Source organism: Lycorma delicatula, chromosome 4 (genome assembly GCF_047948215.1).
Source record: "Lycorma delicatula isolate Av1 chromosome 4, ASM4794821v1, whole genome shotgun sequence".
NCBI lineage: Eukaryota > Metazoa > Arthropoda > Insecta > Hemiptera > Fulgoridae > Lycorma > Lycorma delicatula.
The window spans coordinates 8,460,490-8,476,279 of NC_134458.1; the positions used below are offsets into that span (position 1 = coordinate 8,460,490).

A 15,790-nucleotide genomic window follows, 5' to 3' on the forward strand; every position below is an offset into this window, starting at 1 on the left:
ATTTTTTCTTCTGCATATCAATTAGTTTTGGCAACCATTTCAGAAAATAATGAATCTGTAAAAAATAACTGAAAGTACTACAATTCAGTTTTCACATAATTGTTATAACCTCAAATTCACTATCACTTTCTGATCCTGAAGGTGAATCAAGAGTATTTTCAATAACTGTTGGATCGCAGTTACTATCATCACTAGAAAACTCATTCATAATATTTTCCAATTTGAAATCATGGATTCAATTACAAGAACTTCCAGCCATCTTTCATACCTTAACTTGTTTATTTACAATTCAGACAAGATGTCAGAACACACCCTACTAGATATGTTGTCATATGTGCGTTTGTTTACTAATAATAGATTCAGATTAAACAGATGATTATAAACTAAATAGAATATGATGGCAAGCGATGCTCGGTTCAAAATTAATTTTTTTTTTTTTTTTGTCTTCAGTCATTTGACTGGTTTGATGCAGCTCTCCAAGATTCCCTATCTAGTGCTAGTCGTTTCATTTCAGTATACCCTCTACATCCTACATCCCTAACAATTTGTTTTACATATTCCAAACATGGCCTGCCTACATAATGTTTTCCTTCTACCTGTCCTTCCAATATTAAAGCGACTATTCCAGGATGCCTTAATATGTGGCCTATAAGTCTGTCTCTTCTTTTAACTATATTTTTCCAAATGCTTCTTTCTTCATCTATTTGCCGCAATACCTCTTCATTTGTCACTTTATCCACCCATCTGATTTTTAACATTCTCCTATAGCACCACATTTCAAAAGCTTCTAATCTTTTCTTCTCAGATACTCCGATTGTCCAAGTTTCACTTCCATATAAAGCGACACTCCAAACATGCACTTTTAAAAATCTTTTCCTGACATTTAAATTAATTTTTGATGTAAACAAATTATATTTCTTACTGAAGGCTCGTTTAGCTTGTGCTATTCGGCATTTTATATCGCTCCTGCTTCGTCCATCTTTAGTAATTCTACTTCCCAAATAACAAAATTCTTCTACCTCCATAATCTTTTCTCCTCCTATTTTCACATTCAGTGGTCCATCTTTGTTATTTCTACTACATTTCATTACTTTTGTTTTGTTCTTGTTTATTTTCATGCGATAGTTCTTGCATAGGACTTCATCTATGCCGTTCATTGTTTCTTCTAAATCCTTTTTACTCTGGGCTAGAATTACTATATCATCAGCAAATCGTAGCATCTTTATCTTTTCACCTTGTACTGTTACTCCGAATCTAAACTGTTCTTAATCATCATTAACTGCTAGTTCCATGTAAAGATTAAAAAGTAACGAGATATGGAACATCCTTGTCGGACTCCCTTTCTTATTACGGCTTCTTTCTTATGTTCTTCAATTGTTACTGTTGCTGTTTGGTTCCTGTACACGTTAGCAATTGTTCTTCTATCTCTGTATTTGAATCCTAATTTTTTTAAAATGCTGAACATTTTATTCCAGTCTACATTATCGAATGCCTTTTCTAGGTCTATAAACGCCAAGTATGTTGGTTTGTTTTTCTTTAATCTTCCTTCTACTATTAATCTGAGGCCTAAAATTGCTTCCCTTGTCCCTATACTTTTCCAGAAACCAAATTGGTCTTCTCCTAACACTTCCTCCACTCTCCTCTCAATTCTTCTGTATAGAATTCTAGTTAAGATTTTTTATGCATGACTAGTTAAGCTAATTGTTCTGTATTCTTCACATTTATCTGCTCCTGCTTTCTTTGGTATCATGACTATAACACTTTTTTTGAAGTCTGACGGAAATTCCCCTTTTTCATAAATATTACACACCAGTTTGTATAATCTATCAATCGCTTCCTCACCTGCACTGCGCAGTAATTCTACAGGTATTCTGTCTATTCCAGGAGCCTTTCTACAATTGAAATCTTTTAATGCTCTCTTAAATTCAGATCTCAGTATTGTTTCTCCCATTTCATCCTCTTCAACTTCCCCTTGTTCCTCTATCACACCATTTTCTAATTCATTTCCTCCATATAACTCTTCAATATATTCCACCCACCTATCGACTTTACCTTTCGTATTATAAATCGGTGTACCATCTTTGTTTAACACATTATTAGATTTTAATTTATGTACCCCAAAATTTTCCTTAACTTTCCTGTATGCTCCGTCTATTTTACCAATGTTCATTTCTCTTTCTACTTCTGAACACTTTTCTTTAATCCACTCTTCTTTCACTAGTTTGCACTTCCTGTTTATAGTATTTCTTAAATGTCGACAGTTCCGTTTACTTTCTTCATCACTGGCATTCTTATATTTTCTACATTCATCCATCAGCTGCAATATATCATCTGAAATCCAAGGTTTTCTACCAGTGCTCTTTATTCCGCCTAAGTTTGCTTCTGCTGATTTAATAATTTCCTTTTTAACATTTTCCCATTCTTCTTCTATATTTTTTACCTTATCTTTTTTACTCAGACCTCTTGCGATGTCCTCAAAAATCTTCTTTACCTCCTCTTTCTCAAGCTTCTCTAAATTCCACTGCTTCATCTGACACCTTTTCTTCATGTTTTTAAACCCCAATCTACATTTCATTATCACTAAATTATGGTCGCTATCAATATCTGCTTCAGGGTAAGCTTTGCAGTCGACGAGTTGATTTCTAAATCTTTGCTTAACCATGATATAATCTATCTGATACCTTGCAGTATCGCCTGGCTTTTTCCATGTGTATATTCTTCTATTATGATTTTTAAATTGGATGTTGGCAATTACTAAATTATACTTCTTGCAAAACTCTATAAGTCGGGGTCCCCTCTTTCATTCCTTTTGCCCAACCTGTATTCTCCCAGCATATTTCCTTCCTTGCCTTTTCCAATGCTTGCATTCCAATCTCCAACTATTATTAAATTTTCATCTCCTTTTACGTGTTTAATTGCTTCATCAATCTCTTCGTATACACACTCTACCTCATCATCATCATGGGCGCTTGTAGGCATATAGACATTAACAATCATTGTCGGTTTAGGTTTCGATTTTATCCTTATTACAATGATTCTATCACTATGCGTTTTGAAATACTCTACTCTCTTCCCTATCTTCTTGTTCATTATGAAACCTACTCCTGCCTGCCCATTATTTGAAGCTGAGTTAATTACTTTAAAATCACCTGACCAAAAGTCGCCTTCCTCTTCCCACCAAACCTCACTAATTCCTACTACATTCACATTTATCATATCCATTTCCCTTTTTAAATTTTCTAGCCTACCAACCTTTTTTAAGCTTCTAACATTCCACGCTCCAACTCGTAGAATGTTGTTTTTTAATTTTCTGGTGACCCCTTCCTTAGTAGTCCCCACCCAGAGATCCGAACGGGGGACTAGTTTACCTCCGGAATATTTTACCAAGGAAGGCGCCTCCATCATTGCTGTATGAAAATGCAGAGCCACATTTTCTTGGAAAAAAAGCAGCTGTAGTTTCTCATTGCTTTCAGCTGCGCAGTACTCAGAGGACTGAGTGATGTTGATATGGCCATTTAAGTCATTGTGACCCACGCCCCTAACAACTACTGAAAGAGCTGCTGCCCTCTTTTAGGAATCATTCCTTAGTCTGGCTCTCAACAGATACCTCTCCGATATGGTTGCACCTTGGGTCCAGCTACTCTGTATCCCTGAGCACTCAAGCCCCCTCACCAACGGCAAGGTCTCATGATTCATAGAGGAGGTTCAAAATTTACTGACGTTTAAACATCATGTTGAGCATTGCATAACATTGGACTGCTATGTCAATTACATAATGTTGAGTGGTTTATGCCACTGGACCTGAAGCAAATTTCAGAATATCGAGTATATTATGACAAAGGACTGCAAAGGGTTAATATATGAAATATAAACCACCTAAACACAGTAATTAGATAAATTATTAATTTATATTTCATATAATATTAAATTGTATTAACACAGTGGTCAATATGTTTATATGCACATGCACCGAATTTTATTATTACTTTTACACAACACATTCTGATACGCATAGTTTTGTTACAATACAGATTTTTAAGTAAATGATAGATAAATATATCTACATTTGTAATTTAAAAAAGTTTTAAAAAACTCTCAATCAATTATAAAAAATGAAGTTTTATATGTATACTTCGAGTAAATACTTTTATTAAACAATAAAATTGAAAAAAAACATCAAATATCTTTAAAACATAGAAAACAGTTTAAATACTGAAAATTCACATATAGCACTTGTGGAAACAAATTTTATCAGCAAAATCACGAATTTTATCAACACAAATTTTACAGCAATCTGTAAATTAAGTTAAATAGATTCCTTTTTCTGAGAGAATAAAATTATAATAATAATAATTTAAACTCATTGAGGCCCAAGATGAGGTTCAGTAGTGTTTTAGCTCAATTGTCTCAGGAAATAATACAAATTTTATTCAATAATTTGTGGAGAAACCTAATAAAAGCTTGACTCATTCACAAAACAGCCCTCTATCTGGAAAGCCAGGTGATGGATTAATTAACTAATGGATGTCATGAGTGAGGCCAAACATACACTGGATACAAAAAATTCACTTACATCAGTGAAATGAAATGTTAAAATGAAAAACAAAAGCATAAAAATACTCATAGTAGGAGTTAATTAAAGAAGAAAATAAATAACTGGATTTAACCGCCCAGGCACTATAATGATAAAAATTAAATAGTAATTAAAATGTAGTATAAATAGCAAATAATATTACTATATGTTATTATATGTTTGTTGAACATGCTTCTATCATGATAGTAATTTTCTGATGACATCAGATGCAATTACGATATTTTAATGCACAAAAAGACAGTTTAACAATTGTTATTAAATTTAACACTTTTATTAACCAAAACCATTTATTAACTGCCGAAAAACCATTCCCCTCTACACTAACAGATAGGAGGGATAGCTGAAATGTAATGCAAACTGGAACATAATGGGAGAACAATTGTCGCACAAAGCACAGGTCCTGCCACCTTTTAGTTTCATTCTCCTACTACTAACATTCAAAAACTTGCTGACACACACCCTCTCATTTTCTATCAGTCACCATTGTTATGGAGTAGAGTATACCTGCTGTCAATGCGTGGAAAACAATTTTCTGTGACTAATTTTTAACAAGGGAAAAAGTGAATGCTAGTGACATTCATCATCGTCTACAGGCTGTTTACGGTGATAAAAACTGTTGTTCAAAGTACTGTAAATAGGTAGGCAATAAAATTTTGTGAATCAGAAGCACAAAAGGAGGGTGAATAATGAGGATAAACCTTGCAGTGGTCGACTACAGTTTCCGTGACTGGTGAGAAGCACCAAAGGAGGTGGATGAAATGTTTCAAAATGACCATCACATCACCACCCAGATAGGCATATCAAAAAAATGAATAGAACAAAACATTGTACAACTGGGCTGCTGTAAAATTTATTCGTGGTAGATAAACACAAACTCACAGAAAATAACAAATAATGAAAGGAATGTTACGAACAGCTTCTGAAAAGTTATCGTGACAAGAGAGACTCCTTTTCAGCATTGTGAGACAAAACTTGGGTGCATCATTATAATCCAGAAGAGAAATGGCAGATCATTGAACACCAGTACTACAGCTTACTACAAACAAAATAATTCAAAACACAATCCTTCTCAAAAAAAAATTTTTTGACATTTTTCTGGGATTCCAAACAAGTGTATATAACTGACTTCCTCAAAACTGGGTCGACTGTAAATAGGCTAGATGACAGTACGGAAAAACCTGGTAGAATTTTGTTTTTTACAATTGGTCTTAATCTAAAAATAATGAAAATTAACCTAATTTGCTAATTTATTTAAGATTATTTAATATTTTCACGAAATAAACAAATAAAAATAAAGCCAGTTGGTCACATGATATAAAACGCCAATCAGAGCGCATGATGTTGTCATGTCTTGCAAAACTCAGATTGTTGTTTACGGCGATCTATGTGGTTTGTTGATTTTGTGCTCTAAATCACATTTTTTCATGAGTTACACAATTTTCTGTAATAGTACAAAAACTACAAGTCTTTGCAATGGAAGCAGGGTTCGTAAAAGCCAACAGCAGTAACTTGCAAAAATTTATGTGGTTATACTGAGAATGTTTTTCGCATCAAATAGTGATTTCTGCTCAGCAGAATTCTGAAATACCATAACTTCTATGAAAATACACAACTATAAATATTGCTATATATTAGTTTTTCATAATATTAAGTAATTATTATTTCATATTACAATCTGCTATATAAGTATTGTTGATCAAAATCCGTTATATGCCCACAACGCTTTAATAGCCCATCTACCATATAGTTTAGTTTCTCAAAAAATCCATTTAGTTTCTCAAAAAAAAGTCAACTATTCTGTGATACAAAGAGATGTTAAAATACCTTAGCAGATGTGAATATCATGTACAACAACCAACAGAGTCAATAATTCTGCAACAAAACAATGCTCAGCCATGTACATCGCATGCAGTGCCAGGCTCATGTGAAGTTGAAATTTGAACCTTTCCCACACACTCCATACTCACCACCAGATTTGGTGCCGCATGATTTTTCACTTCTTTCCACAATTAGAGGGATATTAAGGGTAATCATTTCACCACAAGTGATGAACTGAAGGAAACAGTAAGGTCATGAATTGTGGAAAGACCGTCAGCATTCTTCACTGATGGAATGAGAAGACTGGTTCACCATGGCGAAACATGTGTAGTTGTAAATGTGGTAACTATTTGGAAAAATAAATGTTTTTGTAGCAAATAAATTGTATTTTTACACCAAATAATTTCCATTTGTGAGCTATTATCAACTGTTCATTACATTTCAACTATATGGCTGAAATGTAATACCATTCAGTTTATTAAACAGTTTTTTAAATTGTATCCTAGCAGCAAAAAATAATTATTTATACAAACTAATTATCATGCACCTACTGCTTATTCATTCCTCTTTTTTCTCTGATGAAGCAGAGAGCTCTGTGAAAGCACTAAAAGTGAAGTAATAGAAAAAACAATAAGCAGTAAGTACATGAGAATTAACATTTTTATAAATACTGATACTATTCCTGTTAATGAAATAACTTTTTTTTCACAAATTACTTTTCTCTGCAATAACTGCATCTCTTTCTTCCAGTTCTGAAATACGTCTTTCTTTTTCTCTCTGAAATTTGTTTTGTAAATCTGAAATTTCAGCTCTCATATCAGCAATTCCTTCTTCTTGTCTTTCAGAAATTTCCTTTAATTCTTCTTCTAATTCCATAATGCGCTGATTTGCTCGTCTGTGCAAAAAAAAAAATTTGTAACCATCAGTCATAATAAAATGCAATTAAAATTTAAATTCACAAAGAGTTTCATAACCATAGAACTGTTTGTTAAACATATATATTAATTCTATAAAGAATTAATTTCTAGTTAAAAAAATAAGAATAATCATGTACAGAGAAATACAGTAGCAAGCAGAGATGTCATTTATATCATCAAATAATCCACAATATTTTTTAGGATGACTTCTCAAGAATATAAGATTAGACTGGCTAATACACAAAGGATTATGATGCAATTAAAAATAACATACTCTTATAGCCAAATGTGAATGAATAGATCACAAAACACACATTGAGACTACTTTTGATAGAAAATGATTAACCTTCTCATAGTTGCTTACAAGGATTTGCTACCAACATAATGAAATGTGATTGTTAATCCATGTTAGGTTGCTACAACAAAATTAAAACAAGTAAAAGCAAATATTTACATTATTTGCAAAAAATGTCTACAATGGGCCATTGTGATGTCCATGGCCACATATCTCATTTCATAAGCATAAATCCAGAACAGCAAATTTCAGCTGCTCATATTCAACCTACAAACCAAACATACACTGTAAACAATGTTTCGGAGGTTATGACATTTTATGAATCAGGACCACAGATGCCAATAAAAAAAAAAGAGATAAGGTCTAATAAGTACTTAAATTTTCTGTAAACAGCTATTTTACACTTTCAAGAGAGTTCCCAGCTAATGATTGGATTTTCCAACATCACCTTGTCACACAACTAAAATCATTTAATAAGTTCTTTATAGTTAATCAAATAACTGCATTTTCATGACCTGAAAATTCAAAACTATTGAAATTTAATGATCAATTTATAATTGAAGATTTTCAATGCAGAACTCTGCAACAGAAAACCAATGGTTATTGCTTACTCATTTGATTGCAATCAAAACACTGTTCAAAAGTTAAAACCATAAAAGATAACATAAAGAATAACATGTTCTTGTAAATAAACTATTAGAAATGACTCTAAACATGGGTCTTTAAACCAAATGTTCCAAAACACTAGGAATGTCTCAGAAGTAATATTGCAGAAACTGAAAGAATCAAAGTAAGGTAAAATTCCAATAGCCTATATACAACAACCGATGACCACATACAATGTCTGTTCCTGCAGATCAACAAAGTTAAAAATACTACGTGGATACTGTGGGAATATTTTAGATACTACACAAATATTAAAACAAAAATAATTACTGTAAATTAATACATTTCTCAGTTCCTAATAACTTCACAAAAAGAATTAAATCAGAAAAATTAATCTGTTCAATCAGTATAAACTACAGTTTTTTATTACATTATTATTATTATTATTATTATTATTATTACTAATAAACATTAATATTATTACACTAAATTAATATTCTCCCTCTATGAATCATGAGACCTTGTCAATGGTGAGGGGGCTTGAGTGCTCAGTGATACAGAGTAGCTGGACCGAAGGTGCAACCATAACGGAGAGGTATCTGTTGGAAACCAGACTAAGGAATGATTCCTGAAAGAGGGCAGCAGCTCTTACAGTAGTTGTTAAGGGTGTAGGTCAGGACGATTTTAAGGGCCATATCAACATCACTCAATCTTCTGAGTACTGCGTAGCTGAAAGCAATGGAAAACTACAGCTACTTCTTTCCCCAAGAAAATGTACCTCTCTGTATTTTCATATAACAAAGGCGCCTTCCTTGGTAAAATATTCCAGAGGTAAACTAGTCCCCCGTTTGGATCTCTGGGTGGGGACTGCTAAGGGAGTGGTCAAAAGGAAATTAAAAAATAACATTCTACAAGTTGGAGCGTGGAATGTTAGAAGTCTAAGAAAGGTTGGTAAGTTAGAAAATATAAGACAGAAATGGATAGGATAAATGTAGATGTAGTAGGAATTAGCGAGGTTCATTGGGAAAAGGGAAACGACTTTTGGTCAGGTGATTTTAGAATAATTAACTCAGTTTCAAATAATGGGCAGGCAGGATTAGGTTTCGTAATGAACAAGAAGATAGGGAAGACAGTGGAGTATTTCAAAATTCATAGCGATAGAATCATTGTAATAAGGATAAAATCGAAACCTAAACCGACAACGATTGTTAACATCTATATGCCTACAAGCGCCCATGATGATGATGAGGTAGAGTGTGTATACGAAGAAATTGATGAAGCAATTAAACACATAAAAAGAGATGAAAATTTAATAATAGTTGGAGATTGGAATGCAAGCATTGGAAAAGGAAAGGAAGGAAATATGATGGGAGAATACAGGTTGGGCAAAAGGAATGAAAGAGGGGACCCCGACTTATAGAGTTTTGCAAGAAGTATAATTTAGTAATTGCCAACATCCAATTTAAAAATCATAATAGAAGAATATACACATGGAAAAAGCCAGGCGATACTGCAAGGTATCAGATAGATTATATCATGGTTAAGCAAAGATTTAGAAATCAACTCGTCGACTGCAAAGCTTACCCTGAAGCAGATATTGATAGCGACCATAATTTAGTGATAATGAAATGTAGATTGGGGTTTAAAAACATGAAGAAAAGGTGTCAGATGAAGCAGTGGAATTTAGAGAAGCTTGAGAAAGAGGAGGTAAAGAAGATTTTTGAGGACATCGCAAGAGGTCTGAGTAAAACAGATAAGGTAAAAAATATAGAAGAAGAATGGGAAAATGTTAAAAAGGAAATTATTAAATCAGCAGAAGCAAACTTAGGCGGAATAAAGAGCACTGGTAGAAAACCTTGGATTTCAGATGATATATTGCAGCTGATGGATGAATGTAGAAAATATAAGAATGCCAGTGATGAAGAAAGTAAACAGAACTGTCGACATTTAAGAAATACTATAAACAGGAAGTGCAAACTAGTGAAAGAAGAGTGGATTAAAGAAAAGTGTTCAGAAGTAGAAAGAGAAATGAACATTGGTAAAATAGACGGAGCATACAGGAAAGTTAAGGAAAATTTTGGGGTACATAAATTAAAATCTAATAATGTGTTAAACAAAGATGGTACACCGATTTATAATACAAAAGGTAAAGTCGATAGGTGGGTGGAATATATTGAAGAGTTATATGGAGGAAATGAATTAGAAAATGGTGTGATAGAGGAACAAGGGGAAGTTGAAGAGGATGAAATGGGAGAAACAATACTGAGATCTGAATTTAAGAGAGCATTAAAAGATTTCAATTGTAGAAAGGCTCCTGGAATAGACAGAATACCTGTAGAATTACTGCACAGTGCCGGTGAGGAAGCGATTGATAGATTATACAAACTGGTGTGTAACATTTATGAAAAAGGGGAAGTTCCGTCAGACTTCAAAAAAAGTGTTATAGTTGTGATATCAAAGAAAGCAGGAGCAGATAAATGTGAAGAATACAGAACAATTAGCTTAACTAGTCATGCATAAAAAATCTTAACTAGAGTTCTATACAGAAGAATTGAGAGGAGAGTGGAGGAAGTGTTAGGAGAAGACCAATTTGGTTTCAGGAAAAGTATAGGGACAAGGGAAGCAATTTTAGGCCTCAGATTAATAGTAGAAGGAAGACTAAAGAAAAACAAACCAACATACTTGGCATTTATAGACCTAGAAAAGGCATTCGATAACGTAGACTGGAATAAAATGTTCAGCATTTAAAAAAAATTAGGGTTCAAATACAGAGATAGAAGAACGATTGCTAACATTTACAGGAACCAAACAGCAACAGTAATAACTGAAGAACATAAGAAAGAAGCCGTAATAAGAAAGGGAGTCTGACAAGGATGTTCCCTATCCCCGTTACTTTTTAATCTTTACATAGAACTAGCAGTTAATGATGTTAAAGAACAATTTGGATCCGGAGTAACAGTACAAGGTGAAAAGATAAAGATGCTATGATTTGCTGATGATATAGTAATTCTAGCTAAGAGTAAAAAAGATTTAGAAGAAACAATGAATGGTATGGATTAAGTCCTATATGAAAATAAGCTAGAATAAAACAAAAGTAATGAAGTGTAGTAGAAATAACGAAGATGGACCACTGAATGTAAAAACAGGAAGAGAAAAGATTACGGAGGTAGAAGAATTTTGTTATTTGGGAAATAGAATTACTTAAGATGGACGAAGCAGGAGCGATATAAAATGCTGAATAGCACAGGCGAAATGAGCCTTCAGTCAAAAATATAATTTGTTTACATCAAAAATTAATTTAAATGTTAGGAAAAGATTTTTGAAAGTATATGTTTGGAGCGTAGCTTTATATGGACATGAAACTTGGATGATCGGAGTACCTGAGAAGAAAAGATTAGAACCTTTTGAAATGTGGTGCTATAGGAGAATGTTAAAAATCAGATGGGTGGATAAAGTGACAAATGAAGAGGTGTTGCAGCAAATTGATGAAGAAAGAAGCATTTGGAAAAATATAGTTAAAAGAAGAGACAGACTTATAGGCCACATATTAAGGCATCCTGGAATAGTTGCTTTAATATTGGAGGGATAGGTAGAAGGGAATAATTGTGCAGGCAGGCAACATTTGGAATATGTAAAACAGATTGTTAGGGATGTAGGGGGTACTGAAATGAAATGATCAGCACTTGACAGGGAATCTTGGGGAGCTGCAGCAAACCAGTCAAATGAATGAAGAAAAAAAATTAATATTAATATATTAATATTATATTAAAATTAATATTAATAAGCATTAAACATTATTACATTATTATTATTTATAAATTAAAACTTTTGTTTTCATTTATAAATAATTACCTATTTTCAAGGCGCAACTGTTCAACCTGCTGGGTTGAATCATCCAGCAAGGACTGTATAACCGAGACCTTAACTTTATCATCTTCTGGTCCACGTTGATTTAAACGTAGTCTATTATTTTCATGTTGAAGCAGCAAAACTTTTTGCCTAAAAGAAAGTTAAGTATACAAATGATTGTAAATACAACATAAACAAATAGAAATTTGTATATAAATATTGTAATATACAAAAAATAGAACATTAGGGCGCTATAATTAAACCCAACAATACCTTATTAAGAATCATTACATCACTTTACTATAACCCAATATAAAAAAATTCTATATCAATTATCTCATATTTAATAGACTAGCTGCTGTATAGGGCTATGCTTGATAACATTCATATATTTGTAACAATATTCTAAGTTCCAAAGTAGGTTTTACATATATGAATACATTCCTTTGTAATTTCCTCAATCCAGGTTAAAACACTTATCTTCTATAACTGTCACAATATACAGTTAATGAAGACATCGCATAACCAATTATATCTTTGGTAATATCTTTAGTAGTGAAGATTACTGATCACTACATGAATAGTAGTGATTCGAGCAACCTTTTTATATTTCTTTGTTTAAAATTACATATCATTTAAATTAGATTAAGTTTAAAAACAACCTTCTTTTCTAATTAAAATCTTCAGATCAACAATTTCCTCTGTACACATCCCTAACTCGTGCACAAATGTTTAATTAATAGTGTGTTCAGTTTTTGGTCAAGGTCACAGACACAATGTTGTTCGAGGGCCAACAGTTTAGTTGATGTTGCAATACCGGGCTAGAATATGTCAAAAAAACAGTGAACAGTGTTATCAACAACATACCAGTGAAATTACATCATCAACATAACACAATATTATTAATTACTATTACAATTCTGTTGTGGGGAATGACAATGTGAGCTCTGAGTTTAGCAGTTCTCTTTGTGTGATGTGTGTTAGCTTCGGTTGTGCTATATAAGTTTTTGTTTATCAATAAATCATCGGGTTAAGCTCTTGATGAGATTTAAATACTCTAAAGATTTAATTTAAGTCTTAATTATTGTTCATGGCTGTTGCTGGATTGTCGGAAGAATATAATTAAAAAGGCTAAAATTAGATTATTTATATAAAATGTTATGCTCGATAAGACTGACCTTGCTATGTTGTGCCATTTGTTAATTATCTGTATGAACTCCTATACTTTTTATTTGTGAGTGTAATGTTTATTCAATTCACACTGTATTATTTTCTGTTTAGATTTCTGCTCTTGTAGCATAAATATCATTTATCGCATTATTTGTTTAGTTTAGTTTAGTTGATACACAAACTCTTCTTGCAATTCTGGTATAATTATAAACTTATCAAACTTTAAATAGTGTTGATGTGCTTTATTATTTTTCTTTTCTCTTTCGTAATCACACCCAATCCAGACCATCAGGTCCTTTCAAAACATAGTGGAACAACAGAAAAAAAGGTGAAGCTAGTTATTTCACAATTTTTCTTTCCTACCTGTTCTATTATTTTACAAATTTTGTTCAAATGTAAAAATGTATGAATGCCAGAATGAGCTCTACATGAAAAAATATTATTGGGGTCTAAAGTTGTGAAATAAACCTACTCAATGGTTATGAAAACTAGTAACACATGCAAATACCAACCTGTAAAACTGGAATTAAATTATGGATAAAAATGGAATTAAATTATGGATAAAAAAATCAAAATTTATTAAACTGATTCCCTTAGTTCACTAAAATTAAACAAAACTGAGAACAGTTTTCCTGTGTTCTTTTGGCATCTATTAGTGCTGAGGACAATAGAAATTTAGCCCTTACAAACAAAATTTACTATCAAAGTAAGTTTTTGATCAATTTTTCCCAAACTACTTCAGTCACATTATTTTATATAAGAGACTTTATTGATTATCATTTATATAATGTGAATGTTACTTTCATGATATCATGGTAATCAATAGGCTGAAAATAAGCAAAGACAAAATAATAAACGAACACCTGCATTTTAAATAATGAATGCATTTACTGTAAACATATTATTTAAAAAAAATAGTACTTAATATAAAAGTAACATCTTACAAAAACAAAACAAACTAAGAGTGGTAAGAAAATATTTACTATAACATTATTATGACAATATTATTACAACAGAAAAAAAAATTATTTTTAATAAATTCCAACTTACTTTAACTCTGACATGGAAATCATTTCTTCTGGAAGGTTTTGGTCTATTGGAGGTGAATCAGTTTTCTTTAATTGTAACTGCTGACAACAACATTTAAGCTCTTCATTAGCTTCTTTTAAAACATCTCTTTCATTGATTAAACACTGAAAAAAATGCATATCAGTGATTAAAATGTTACTTATATGTAAGATTAAGCAAAAATATTTCATAACCAATGCAATATTTAATGATTAAATTTAGTACATACAGGAATAAGACACAACAATATTTTCATCTACATTTTATAAAAATGTTCTTACCAGAGTACAATTATTACTACCCCATAGTGTATTAAGGTGGTGTAGAAGGGTTTGCTTGCTGTACAGAGTTGACAGATCAAGGCTTGTATAGATCAGTTATAATTTAATACCTTCGGCCACGCAATAATAACAACAAATTAACAATACAGTCTGATCTGATGATCTAGAAGTTTAGCAAGCTTTAGAATCACCATGCACAAATAACTGTCCAGATCCCACTTCAACAACATTAGACTAAATACTAACAGACTTATAGAATATCATGTATATCAGTCAATATTAATCAACCAACCCATAAATCTTAAGTCACTTAGATTTATGGGAGAAATAATAAATAATCTAGCAGCCAATATTAAAGTTATGACAAGATTTGTTATACCTACGAATACCAAAATGTTCTTTTGTTTTTAAAACCACATCAAATTAAAGATTGTTTAACAAATTAATCCAGTTACAAAACTTGGAAATAAACACTTTTATATACAGTTTTATTTCATAAACATTGTTTTACAAGTAACAAAGACTTTTTTTATAAATAAATATTCACCTCTTTTTCTCTCTTAAGTGCTCTTAATTGATCCTGAGCCTTTTTATGTTCAAATTCTAATTTATCTGCTCTTTTAGTTTCTTCATTTAGTTTTTTATGGAACTCAGCTACTTGCTGTTTATAAATATCAATCTGAGTTTTCCAAGCTTGCGCCTTAGAAACTTCCTATAACAAAAGACAAAATTCAGTAATACATCTTCTTATAATAAATTTACCTTCCATCACCTACACAAAAAATATTATGATCTAAATGTAAAAATAAATCCTACAAACAAGATCAATGACATCATACATCCAATTCATTAAAAATCAATAAGTCTTTCCCATTTTCAAGGTAAAATAGCTAAACTAAAGAAATACTTTTGATAATAGAGTAATTTTGAGAAAAATGTAATTTATTAAGTAAAGTGATATAAAAGATTCATAGTATTTACCACTAAGTTATTAGAAGTGTTCATATAATTTAAAACTATCAAATCTAAAACAAGACAAACCAAACCTACTAAGTTTTTAGGAACTCAGGTTATAAATAACACTTACATCACTTTTGCAATCTTCTTCAGTGGCTGAGACTGTTTTCCTTTTTTGTTATGGTTTTGTTATTGCTGTGGATTTTTTTTGACATATATGTATTTAAAATGTGAT

General features: G+C 31.8%; 1 protein-coding gene across 1 annotated transcript in view; it reads right to left on the minus strand.

Moving 5' to 3' along the window:
• hook (hook microtubule tethering protein) overlaps nt 1–15,790 on the minus strand; it is a 74,703-nt gene that overhangs the window by 23,293 nt on the left and 35,620 nt on the right. Inside the window, exons 9-12 of the mRNA XM_075362257.1 lie at nt 15,146–15,310; nt 14,300–14,442; nt 12,083–12,229; nt 7,129–7,307 (exon numbers count right to left, since the gene is read on the minus strand). Of these exons, the coding sequence (XP_075218372.1) occupies nt 7,129–7,307; nt 12,083–12,229; nt 14,300–14,442; nt 15,146–15,310 (634 nt within the window). The remainder of the gene's footprint in view (nt 1–7,128; nt 7,308–12,082; nt 12,230–14,299; nt 14,443–15,145; nt 15,311–15,790) is intronic.